Source organism: Oncorhynchus tshawytscha, linkage group LG28 (genome assembly GCF_018296145.1).
Source record: "Oncorhynchus tshawytscha isolate Ot180627B linkage group LG28, Otsh_v2.0, whole genome shotgun sequence".
In the NCBI taxonomy this organism is placed as follows: domain Eukaryota; kingdom Metazoa; phylum Chordata; class Actinopteri; order Salmoniformes; family Salmonidae; genus Oncorhynchus; species Oncorhynchus tshawytscha.
The window spans coordinates 26,269,629-26,282,386 of NC_056456.1; the positions used below are offsets into that span (position 1 = coordinate 26,269,629).

Sequence of the window (12,758 nt, forward strand, 5' to 3'; positions counted from 1 at the left end):
CTATGTTTAGAAAGGAACCAAGATTTTTTTCCAGTAGAATACCTCGTACTGAAGAGCTCAGTGACTTTCAACGTGGCACTGTCATAGGATGCCACCTCTCCGACAAGTCAGTTTGTCAAATTTCTACCCTGCTAGAGCTTCCCCGGTCAACTGTAAGTGCTGTTATTGTAAAGTGGAAATGTCTAGGAGCAACAACGGCTAAGGCGCGAAGTGATAGGTCACACAAGCTCACCGACTGGGACCACCGAGTGCTGAAGCCATAAAAATAGTCTGTCCTCAGTTGCAACACTTACTACTGAGTTCCAAACTGCCTCTGGAAGAAACATCAGCACAAGAACTGTTCGTCGGGAGCTTCATGAAATGGGTTTCCATGGCCGAATAGCCGCACACAAGCCTAAGATCACCATGCACAATGCCAAGCGTCGGCTGGAGTGGTGTAAAGCTCACTGCCATTGGGGCAATGGAAATGCATTCTCTGGAGTGATGAATCACGCTTCACCATCTGGCTGTCTGGACAAATCTCTGATTGGTGGATTCCAGGAGAACGCTACCCGCCCCAATGCATAGGGCTGTTTTTCATGGTTCGGGCTAGGGCCCTCAGTTCCAGTGTAGAGAAATCTTTACGCTACAGCATACAATGACAGTCTAGACAATTCTGTGCTTCCAAGTTTGTGGCAACAGTTTCCTGTTTCAGCATGACAATGCCCCATGCACAAAGCGATGTCCCATACAAAATTGGTTTGTCGAGATTGGTGTGGAAGAACTTGACTGGCCTGTACAGAGCCCTGACCTTAACCCCATCGAACACCTTTGTGATGAATTGGAACACCGACTGAGAGCCAGGCCTAATCGCCCAACATCCGTGCCCAACCTCACTACTGCTCTTGTGGCTGAATGGAAGCAAGTCCCCGCAGCAATGTTCCAACATCTAGTGGAACGCCTTCCCAGAAGAGTGGAGGCTATTATAGCAACAAAGGGGGGGACCAACTCCATATTAATGCCCATGATTTTTGGAATGAGATTTTTGACGTGCATGTATCCACATACTTTTGGTCATGTATGTTGTCATTCTCACACTATTCAAACCCCACAATCATTAAACAGCTTATGAAGCTCTCTTAGCCTATAGATCTGTGCATCCTTGACAATCGCTAATCAATATCCAAAAACAGCACACGTTTTTTTCAGCGAACCTACACATGTTCATCTTCTCTTGTGGCACCAATGTGAGGGGTTATGTCAGGGGAAACGCTGTTGCAGTAGTCTAGTGTGTGGTGCGGAAATAATGACAAGCGAACCTGGGGAGCTTTGTGTTTACATTGCCTTAGAAAATGGAACCGAACCAAGGATTTCAAGTGAACTGAACTCAGACCACCTCTCGATTTGGTCAGTTCGGTTCACGTCGGAGGCTCTTTTGAGGGGTCTAAGTTCCTGTGGAGTGTTCACACTGGACAGAAATAAAATACACGGAGTTCACAAACATTTGCTGAAAGGGACCAAGTGTGAAAACACCTTAACACATTGTACTAGATATGCACTTGTACATTGTGTTGACATCACAGAATATAGTGGAGGGTCACAGATTGGCTTTACAACAACAGAACAGTGAGGAAAAACAGAAGTTGTTTTAAGGTTTCATTCCAACGCCCCTCTGTTCACAGGTTCAGCCCATCCACTCTGCAGTGTCCACAGACCTGAACAGGAGAGAATAATGCACTACACCTTCACACCAATACTTCCAGAGATGAGAAATTCAAGGATTAAAAATAACAAGAAACTTGAGGGCAGTTAGTAGAGCAGAAACAAGGTATAAAACAGTATTGTTTTCTAGCTATACTATAAAGCAATAACCTGTTCTTGTACTTGAGATAGTCTGTATCAAGGCACAAGGCGAGACCCAGATGCAGACACAGGAGGCAGATGGTTGGAGTTTAAGATGTTTAATAATCCAAAAGGAGTAGGCAAGAGAATGGTCGTGGACATGCAAAAGTTCAAAACCAGATCAGAATCCAGGAGGTACAGAGTGGCAGACAAGCTCATGGTCAAGGCAGGCAGAATGGTCAAGCGGGTACAGAGTCCAGAAACAGGCAAGGGTCAAAACCGGGAAGACTAGAAAAAAGGAGAACAGCAAAAAAGAATACAGGAAAAACCCACTGGTTGACTTAAATACACTGGGGAAAATAAGCCACACCTGGAGGGGGTGGAGGCAATCATAGAAACAGGTGAAACAGATCAGGGTGTGACAGTCTGTGTGATATAATGGTATAACAGTGATATTCCTTCGGGACTCTAGGGGAGAAAATCTATTTCTTATATGCATTTCTGATGCCTGGAGTATCATAATGAATTATGTTAGAGCATCATGAAGATGTAAATTGTCTGGTGTAACACTTCTGTTGTGAAATGTTGTGATGTCAGAGTTAAGGTATCTGAGGTGAAGAGAAATGATGTTCATCCTTGTGCTTGTTATTTCAGAGGTGAGCCCGAAGGCATTGTGTAGTACAGACTTCAGTCCATATAGTGTGTAGTTTTCTGAATGAGGATTAATCTAACAAATCATTTCAGTGTAATTCATACTGTGGTATGGACATTTTTATTAGAAATAGTATATTTTGACAATATTCAAACATAAGAGGGATCAATACACATGAGGTGAACATCTGGTTTTAAGAGCTAACCTGTTTGACATACTTTTCAATTCTATCCAAAACATTTTCTGAGATCAAATTTATTTTACATCTCACCTGAATTGTATAACCACTGGCCTGACAACAAACATACAAAGGACATATACCAAAGGACATATACCTGTAAACAGAAAGGTTATCAGGAAATTCAAAGCAAGCGGGAGGCTGCAAAATCACTGCAAGCAGAACTGGTGTGAGGAAAGAAAACAAAGCTACATCATCATCATAGTCAGGTCTGTGCTCTCATGGACATACCTTTCAAAAAGAGCAGTCATGAACTCTATTTTTACATGCCAACTGGCACACTATTACCTATTTAGTGCACTAATTTTGACCTGGGCCCATAGAACTCAGGTCAAAAGTAGTGCACTATAAAGAAAATAGTGGACCATTTGGGCCATATCTTATCTGTTATGATCAACTAATTCACATAAAACGTTTATAACGAGTATCAAAATACCCAAACGTCAGCTTATCAGCACTTTCAGTGCTTCTTTTGTACAGTACACTGGCACAGCACAGTACTGTTCCGAGACAGACAGACAAAAGGGACAACGACTGGTGAGAGATTCAGTGAACATCAAATGTAGCAATTTTGTGTGGTAAAGCAGTAGTCATTTCAAGATGGTCTTGATGAGATAAGATTCCTCCAATGGCTAGAAATATATAATTATTTTATATACACTCATCCGAGGGCCACGCCACGTTAATTTGACATTTTAAATTGAACTGTGTTGTTTGAAAAGAGACCAAGTGAAAGGCGTATACTCACATCCTCGACACTGGGTTTTACACATTGATTCAGGTAACACGTGAAGTCATTAGACAACCCCGATTGACAGTCAAAAGGACAAATATAGAATTTAAAAACTCTAATAATTTCGGAAAGTGTATTTACTCATCACAGTCCTGAAAGAAGAGGTCCACCTGATTTAACAAAGGTATGTTGACAACAGCCAAGGTGAGCAGAGAAGTACAGTAATATAAGGAGAACAACTGTAGCTAGCAGTGACAAGTAAAGATATATAGGTTTAGCCTGGTCCCAGATCTGGTTGTACTCTTGCCAACTCAAATGCTTTCATTGTCAAGCCAAATGTGATAAAAAAGTAACAAGGAGTTGGCATGACAGCACAAACAGAGTCCGGCTGTGGTAGGTTGGCTTGCTGGTGAGTCTGCGTGCACTCAATGTGAACTTGCTGGCTGATAGTGAGGCTCTTTCGCAGCTTCTGCTTCTCAAATGCGGTCAGCCAGTGGTGGTGAGGCGGTGTGCCTTCAGGAAGCATATCTACTTCCTCTTCCTCTGCAGGCTAGAATCTCATTGGCTGCCTCCCTGCAAACAGCAGAAGCAAACGCGGCTGGGCGTCACTTGTGTATTCACATACAAGCGCAAGGACAGACATGGGTCCTGTCTGGAGCAGGACTTGACTTCAGCCCGGAGAGCACAAGCCTACGGCCACCTAACAACCTCCGGTGCAGCATCAAATTGACTGGGCCCAAACAAGCGGAGTAAACGAGAAACAAAGACAGTGAAAGTAGTTTTCGTCCCAGAGTCTTTTTTTTACAGCAGTCAATCTGTAAACTCCACTCTGTGCATTCTCAGTAGGATCTCTCTCTCACTCCTGGCACAAGGCTGAGAGCAGCTACTCAGCTACTCATTCTTGTGGCAGTAAATGTCCTTTAGCGCTTTGAGTTCCTCAATGAGGGTCTTGTTTTGGTTTTCCAGCACGGCCACACGGTTCTCCAGACACTTGACATACTCTTTCTTTTTCTTGCGGCACTCCCTTGCAGCCTCCCTAGAGAAGACAGAGTAAAAGAGACAGTGGGAGAAATCCCAGCTCTAAGCACCAATCAAAAACACTTTAGAGACTTCCCATAACATGCAGTCAACCTTTATAGATAATCAATTATCAAAGGGGTGCTTTAAAACCTACAGGAAACTGAGAATGAGGACCATGAATGATTTAGAAATCTGTTCCCCTTTTGCAGTTGTTGACCAAATTCAGAGCAACAGAGTAAAACTAGTATGTGTCCCAAAAGGCACCCGACTCCCTATATAGTTCACTACTTTTGATCCTGGCTTCTGGGAAAAAGTAGTGCACCATAAAAGGGAAGAGGATGCCAATTTGGGACGCAACCTGTGTCTGTCTCACCTGTTCTTCATGAGGCGGACCTCCCTTTTGCGTGTTACCTCCTCAGTGTGCACCGGGGGATTGTGCATGGACAGGGAGCCTGGGGACGCAGCCATCACCAGACCCTGGGGCAGGCCCGACGAGGTGGGCGAACGGAGCTGGTATGCGGGCATATCTCCAGTGGCAGCTAGGGGACACAGACAGAACACCAGGGTTCATTTTAATAGTACTTCTTTTAACCAAGTTTATCACTTGCACAGACAGACAGGACATCAGAATTGGAAGTGATTACGTCATTTATTCAAGCAAGGTGGTCACTGGAGAACAAATTCTCGCTTGCATTGACCACTTACCACTTTCTTACCACTTTTTTTCTGTTAAAACAACCAGACAAGACCAGATTCCAACAGACCGTGAATTAAGCAAACCAAACCTCATTTAAATGTTATTTTTCTACAGACAGATTTAAGATCGCAGCACAGGTGCCAAATTAGGGAGAGTAGGCCTAAACACAGATCTAGCTTTGTGTAGTTTGAGTACCCACATGAACAAATACTACAGTTTACTATAGAATACTACAGTACTTACTAATGAATTCTGTAGTATACTGTAGAATACTATACTACACACTAAACTATCCCTTGATCATGTGTAGTACTTTCTATAGAATGTTGTGGTATACTGTCCGGGGGGGGTTACTACAACTACCTCCTTGACATGTCTTTGTCAGACTATGTTAAGACAATCGTCTTTCTGGTTGCTGGGTGGATAACTGCCATCCAAGTGAAAAAGAAAAGACAGTAGCACTGGCTGTAGCCTACGTTTCAGCCTACAATATTTGGTGATGATTCACTACTGATTCATTCATTTTTGGGTCAAACAAATCTTGTACTTTGAAAAAAAATGTCAAAGTACAAAGCAGTCCCAAGCAGCGGTGTGATCCTCCATTCCCCCACTCACTTTCCGTACTGTATCCCTCTTATCCATCTCCCAATCTACATTTCTGACTACTATCGGTCAATAAAAAAACTAGAAGAACACAACAGATGTATAAAAAACCCAGAAGAGAACACATGAAAGTATTTCCAATGTGCTCCTTGGTGTAGGAACGTGGTTCTGATCTGACCACTAGTATGTTGATAAATGTCTCTCTGACATTTCCTGATACTCCAAAGTAAATACAGGAGAAAACTATCATCCTTATATGGCAAGAATAAACACTTATTCAAAACAACTATATTTTCACAACAAAACATTTGACTATTTTTTCCATTTATGAATTTATAATAGCCCAAATGCCACCACTGCACTCGTGTTTTAACGCAAGAGTGAGCAAGTAACAGCTTGCAGATCTAAAGGGATAAACGAGGCTGAATTCTTCTCTCTCCTGTCGTTATCAAAGTGGATGACTAAGCTGGTAGTGCTGAAGCTGTGATCACTGCTCTTTCACTGCTCCCACAGAGGGCTCTGTTCTGTCTGGAATCACAGTATGACTCCCAGCTGACGTCAATGTGAGTCTCACTCGACAGTTAGCATTCTCATTTCCCTGGCCCCATCTGGTTCCAGGAAACCGGAGTGACGTCAACGCCACCCCTCCCCCCCTCTCCCTGGCTGCTCCAGAGAAGCGTTCTGTTTGAGTGTTTTAGGGGGCAAGCAGACAGACAGGAACTGGGTTGAGCAAGCTAAATAAACACTTACTGCCATGTTTGGTCAACATAATGTCTAGCTTTTCACTATAGGAATGCTGAATGGTAATTATACAGTACTCTTGTAATGTTTTCAAGTCTCAGAGAGAGAAGTGTGGGCAGGATGCCTCTGTAGTAGATATCTATTAACCTGAATTAGTTAGTCAGTGCACGACAGTTTGCTAATACTCTGAAACACAGTTGAGGCTTCCAACTGAGCCAACTGCTATGACTTAATAACTATGGTAGACTACACACACACACTTTTGAATACATTTTAAAAGTTCTGTAAAGACACTTAACAATCCAAACTTTCAAGTAATTACTCACAAAAAAAAACATGTATTTAGCCCTCTAAATACAGAAACAATGCAAGTACATCTCTGAATTGAACAACAATGCAGGTATACATTGTTTATCACTACCAACATGATACATTTAACTTGCTATAAAAATAAAACTGAGTAATACTGAGAAAGGAAAACAGACATAGATAGTTACATACCTGATTCAGTCTCATCTCCAGTAACAGCCATATCTTCTACTCTCTAACAATCTGGGATCCACAGTATTACACACTTTCTCTCTTTTGATCTAGCTGACTGTGTGTCTTTCTCTCTCCCTGCCTGCTCTCTACATGGAGTGGACACCCATCAACTTCGCACAAAATTACAATTAAGGACACTGACATCACAATGACATCACTGGACCTGCTGAAGTCAATAAGACACTCTGCCTCTAGGCCCCTCCCCTGCTCTGCTCCTGGATCAAATGCTAAAGTGGAGCAACACAATGCAGCAAGATAGGGGAGGGAGGGTTAGCTGGTTATTTTTAGACCCTATGACGCAACTAGGCGATGTAGAACAAACATTAGGATATTGTGCCCAAGTGACAGCAGCCGTACTAATGTGAGCACCCTGATTGAAGCACTCCCAGGGGATACACTTTTAATACTTGTTATTAATATATGATTATTAAGCTTTTCATTCATTTCTCTGAAAAATAAGGTAAATAAGTTCAGCTTAATAAAGAAGTAGCCTAACAGAAAGGTTTTAAAGTAATAAAAAGTGGGAAATGTTCCAGTTGTTGGATTGATAAAAATACTGACGTTTTACTGAAACCCCTCAGGGGTAAAAAGCGTACATTACTCTGGTGGACATTACTCCAACTAACATCATTTGAATCTATTCTACTGTTAAATCATAACACTGGTTCCATAGTAACATTACGGGGTCAACCAGCCAAACTTGACACTTTTTAGAGACAAACTAGTCAAGCTCCAGCCATCTCAAGAGCTTCCTTTTGTTCATTTACCAAATTAATGCAAACCTATAAGTTGATGAATCACACTTTTCCCTACATAGTGCACTACTTTTGACCAGAGTCTAAATGGAGTTCATTCAGTTGTTCCTACCTTGTATCACCACCTGGCCACCTTGTACAGAGAAGAACTGTTGTCCTGAGTCCCCTGCCTGGGTTGCATACTGCAGGATCTGGGGTGTACCAGAGTTGGACATGGCCAGAGTCTGTACGCCCTGCAGACCCTCACTGCCTGGACTGGTTATCTGGATGGCTCCCCCCTGGGTGATGGCAACTGAGGAGGGACACACATTTTTAGAAGTGATGGGTTACTCAGAGGTATATTGTGGAAGTTTGTGTGAATCTTATTAAAACTTATCTGACCAAAATATAGATAGTAAATGTGCAGAACTAAAATAGAGTGTGCATTTCTGACCACTGCTACAAATAGCTGATTATCAGCTGCTTCTATGCAAGATGATTTGGTCCATTAGATTAGATGTTTTTCTTGAAATAAAGGAAAGTACTGTACTTTATGGAAGGTCACTGGCTTATTGATGCACAACTGTAACCTGGAGAATTTGGCCTCCACAATGAATCTTCCATTTAAGATCTCTTACACAATAACACAAACTGGATATAGAAATGAATGTCAGGGTTCTCCCCAGGATAATTTCAGAAGTTGGTGCTGTGGAGTACGGCACGGGGGAGCGTCGGCTAGAGTGGTGTAAAGCTCGCCAAACGGTCTCTAACTAACAACGCAAACGGTCTCTAACCAGAATAGAAAGAGGAGTGGGAGGCCGCGGTGCACAACTGAGCAAGAGGACAAGTACATTAGAGTGTCCAGTTTGAGAAACAGATGCCTAGAAGGCCAGCATCCCGGAGTTGCCTCTTCGCTGTTGACGTTGAGACTGGTGTTTTGCAGTTACTATTTAATGAAGCTGCCAGTTGAGGACTTGTGAGGTGTCTTGTCTATAATTAGATACATGCATTAGCATTCTCTCAAGATGCTGAAAGAAAGAAATCCTATTTTTTCACTCCTGTTTCCAAGTCAACATTAGCCTCCATTTGGTTTATAATTTTATAATTATAAAAACCCTAAATTTAGCCTATAGATATAATTTGCACACAAATTATACATTTATGTATTTTTTAAGGTATTGTTTTCACTTTATTCAACCACACAATATTTAATAACCCTAAACCCGCCCACCCCTCAGATATAACTGCGGTTATGAGTCAACCCGTGCATCACCAACTCTTACATTATTTGGGGAGAACCCCTAATGTCACAATAGTGAGTGCAAGTCAACATTTTGACCATAGTTGCGTCCTAACTATGGCAGCCTATTCCCTGTATGGTGCACTAATTTTGACAAGAGCCTAATGAAACTCACTGTATTGGCCGCTGCTGGTCTGATAGATTGAAGTTGGCACTTGAACTGCAGGCACACTGGAGGATGGAACCTCATCTTCGGGTTTCTCTTCCTCGATTCTCGGAATTGAGGAGGAATCTGATGATAGCTCATTGAGGATTTTTCTGAAAGAAAGAGGAAAGCACGTAATAAACTACTCTGCTTCGATTGCTTTGAAATGTCATTGCTTGTTTATCAAATTACATCTTGCTCCCTTTATAGTGCACTACTTTTTGTTTGTTTCATATTTGCAACGTTTTTATGTCTACCAACCGATAAGATGGGCGTCTTGAGAGAATCTCTCTTCTTTTCTGTGTGTCTGTGGCTGTTGACTCCCCATCTTCAAGCCCAGCTATGGAGGTTATCTGGAGCAAAGAAAAACACTATGAAGTCTGAAAGTAATGCATAGATATGATCCCTGTGTACGGTCACCTCCCTCCATTTAAAATACCTTACTGAATACTGAAAAATAAAAGTCATTCCCAGTGCTGAAAACAAATTTGGACAATAGTAGAAATCTCAGGGTGTTTCCGAAATGACACACTATTCCCCCACAGGGCTCTGGTCAAAAGTAGTACACTATATAGGGAATAGAATGCCATTTGGGACAGATTCTCTGTAATTTAGAGAATAAAGGACAACTAGGGTGACATCACGTGCTGATTTGTCTAATGAAAGCAGACAGTGTGTTGTCTTAGAGACAGTCAGACACAATACAACATTCTGTGCACATGAAGGTTAAACTTTGTGCTTTTGCTAACTTCAATGGTGTCATTGTCAAGCCAAGCATGTTTGACAAGAATTTTGCATGATGGGACAAACAGACTGGCACTCAGGCTAAGAAACTATAGCTACAAGTACGCAAAGCCATTCTTTGGTTTTTCTATGGGGAAAAATAACTACTCTGTAAAATAACACAATGCAGATTTGACTGGATTTAGCCAAGAAGACAAGAGTCTGTATCCCAAATGGCACATATTCCCTATATAGAGCACTGGTCAAAAGCAATGCACTATATAGGAATAGGGAAGGAGCTACCTGTACATTCTGCATCTGTGGTGACTGGATGACAGAGGCCTGAGGAGCCTGGATGACACCCTGAACATGAAGTGTCTGCCCACTAGGTAACTGCACCACTGTCATGCCAGCGGAGTCTCCTGTTCCTGAAACCTAGAGGAAGACGAGAGATGTTCAATTATTTTACAAGCAATTTAAACAATATTTGAGAAATATTTGAGGAAATGCAAACGCCTTGTCATTTATTGTCATATTTGGCTTGACAATGAATAATGGAAGTTGGCAAAAACATAAACAGATCTGGGACCAGGCTATTTAGACCCCGATACACATCTGAATTATAAGAGTGATGATGAGTGACATTGGCCACAACACACACTTCACAAAGTATCTACCTGAGTGATTACTGCAGTGGGTGAGTTGGATTCACTCTGACTTGGATCCTCATCAGACAGAGAGTCATCAAAACGTCCCTCCTGCTTTGACGACGCAACCTCTGTGTCCATGGTCATCGGACTGGAAACGTCAGGAAATTAGGCAAAGTACAATTAAAGTCTACTTAGCTTGTTTTTTTTAAGTTTAAGGTTATTTTAAAATCCATAATTATTGGGACAGTGACCATTTAGTTTTTTTTTACTCTGTGCTCCAGCACTTTGGATTTGAAATTATACAATGACTATGAGGTTAAAAGTCAGCTTTAATTATTTGAGGATATTTTCATCCATATCGGGTGAACAGTTTAGAAATTACAGCACTTTTGGTACACAGTCCCAACATTTTAGAAGACAAAAAGTATTGGGACAAATTCACTTATTTTTTTATTAAACTAGGCAAAGAACAAATTCTTATTTACAATGACGGCCTACCTCGGGCCAATTGTGCGCTGCCCTATGGTACTCCCAATCACGGCCAGATGTGATACAGCCTGGATTCGAACCAGGGACTGTAGTGACACCTCTTGCACTGAGATGCAGTGGCTTAGACCTCTGCGCCACTTAGGCGCCTGACTTATATGTGTAAAGTAGTCTAGTACTTGGTTTAGTACTTGGTCCCAAAGTTAGGTCTTCTCTTGTACTGTAACCATACTAATTAAACAGGGATACAAGTGTTTTAAATAGATGCAAGGAATGCTTTTGTGTCTTCGCTTGTTGGAATACTTATGCCACAGAGGAGGCATTTGGGAGGACCTATAGGAGGACGGGCTCATTATAATGGTTGAAATGGAACAGAATCAAATGTGGTTTCCATTTATTTGATACTGTTCCATAGAATCCATTCCCGCCATTACAATAACCCTGTCCTCCTATAGCTCCTCCCCCCAGCCTCCTCTGATATGCCATCAAAGTTCCAAGAGCTCTTCATAAAGTTTAAGTCAAGTGGCCTTCAAGTCAAGCATTACAAGAACACAGTTCAACCAAAAGGTTGATGTGATTGTGAATCAAATTAATGTATTCAATGCAATGTAGTGTTAAATATGACAGTTGCTATTGCTTGGACCTTGGTTCATATTTTCACTTAACTTTCCCCCCATGGAGCAAACATGCGCCTGTCTGAATTCGAAATGGGAGGAGTCTTGTTTCTAAACTGGTTAGTTTGTACCTGTAGCGAGGTTGTTACATATGAAACTTTCTGCTACATCTGTAGCCATATTCAGCACCTAAAGAATATACATTTGGTACATTTATTAAAAGGTATTGCTGACAACCACAATATATTTTCTTCAGTAGCTGGCTAACGTTAGCTTTTCAAAAAGAGAACGCGAATGGAGTTGCGTCGTTTAGCTATGCAGCTGTTCGATAGAAATTGCGACTCGCACCGAAAAGCATTAAGGGTGGTAAACGTTAGCTTTAGATAATGTAACTAGCAGCTAACTAGTAGCAGGGAGTTACAAAAAAAAGTTAAGTAATAATATACGGTCACTGGTTGGCAAGCCAATTGTCACTGTATACCATGTCAGCTAGCAAGCCAAACACTATTGCATTTGTTTCTGTGCATGAAGTTGTTCAGCTGGCTAGCAAGCAGGAAGTAGATTCGACTGCGAATCGAAAGTTTGTCCATGCGTCATTGTAAACCGTGAACGTTCTGTCTTGTCGCTCCTTTTTTTCTGGGCTTGTGCCGCGAGTAGGCTACAGTGTAATAACTTACCAAAGTTATAAATTACGTAGTCAGACTCGTCACTAATTATGGTAGGAGTGGATGGCTCGAGCCACGTAGTCCCCACGTCAGTCCTGATGATGCAGCGCTAAAATGTCGACCAAGCACTCGTCCCCTCCAACTGAACACTACAGAAAAACACTACACGTGGGAGGAGCTTCACAGATTACTGTACTCTGCCACTGTAGCTAGACTGAGGGCAAATCATTCTGTTCATGTTTAACGTTAGACAACAATGCACTGAATACACTAATAATAATCTTAGAATTAACCTTTGACACTGTATATTACTAGCAATACTGTGAGTTAAAAATAGTATAATAGTGTTTAGACCTACTCTGAAGTTTAAAGAGTTAGCCTAAACATTGTCAT

The 12,758-nt window shown here is 41.8% G+C and overlaps 1 protein-coding gene across 2 annotated transcripts; it reads right to left on the bottom strand.

The window, feature by feature from the left end:
• Positions 1 to 2,577: 2,577 nt before the first annotated feature.
• Positions 2,578 to 12,531, bottom strand: crema (cAMP responsive element modulator a). 2 transcript variants are annotated; one of them, XM_024391761.2, is made up of 8 exons: positions 12,378 to 12,531; positions 10,628 to 10,748; positions 10,254 to 10,385; positions 9,489 to 9,580; positions 9,198 to 9,340; positions 7,916 to 8,095; positions 4,838 to 5,003; positions 2,578 to 4,480 (listed from the first exon to the last, which is right to left on the bottom strand). In XM_024391761.2, the coding sequence occupies exons 2-8, from the start codon at positions 10,742 to 10,744 to the stop codon at positions 4,336 to 4,338; spliced, it is 975 nt and encodes a 324-aa protein (XP_024247529.1). In that variant the 5' UTR covers positions 10,745 to 10,748; positions 12,378 to 12,531; the 3' UTR covers positions 2,578 to 4,335. The 2 variants fall into 2 exon arrangements, with proteins under 2 accessions (XP_024247529.1, XP_024247530.1); XM_024391762.2 differs by lacking the exons at positions 7,916 to 8,095; positions 9,198 to 9,340; positions 9,489 to 9,580; ... (1 more) ...; positions 10,628 to 10,748; positions 12,378 to 12,531 and adding an exon at positions 7,007 to 7,235.
• Between the last annotated feature and the right edge of the window lie 227 nt (positions 12,532 to 12,758).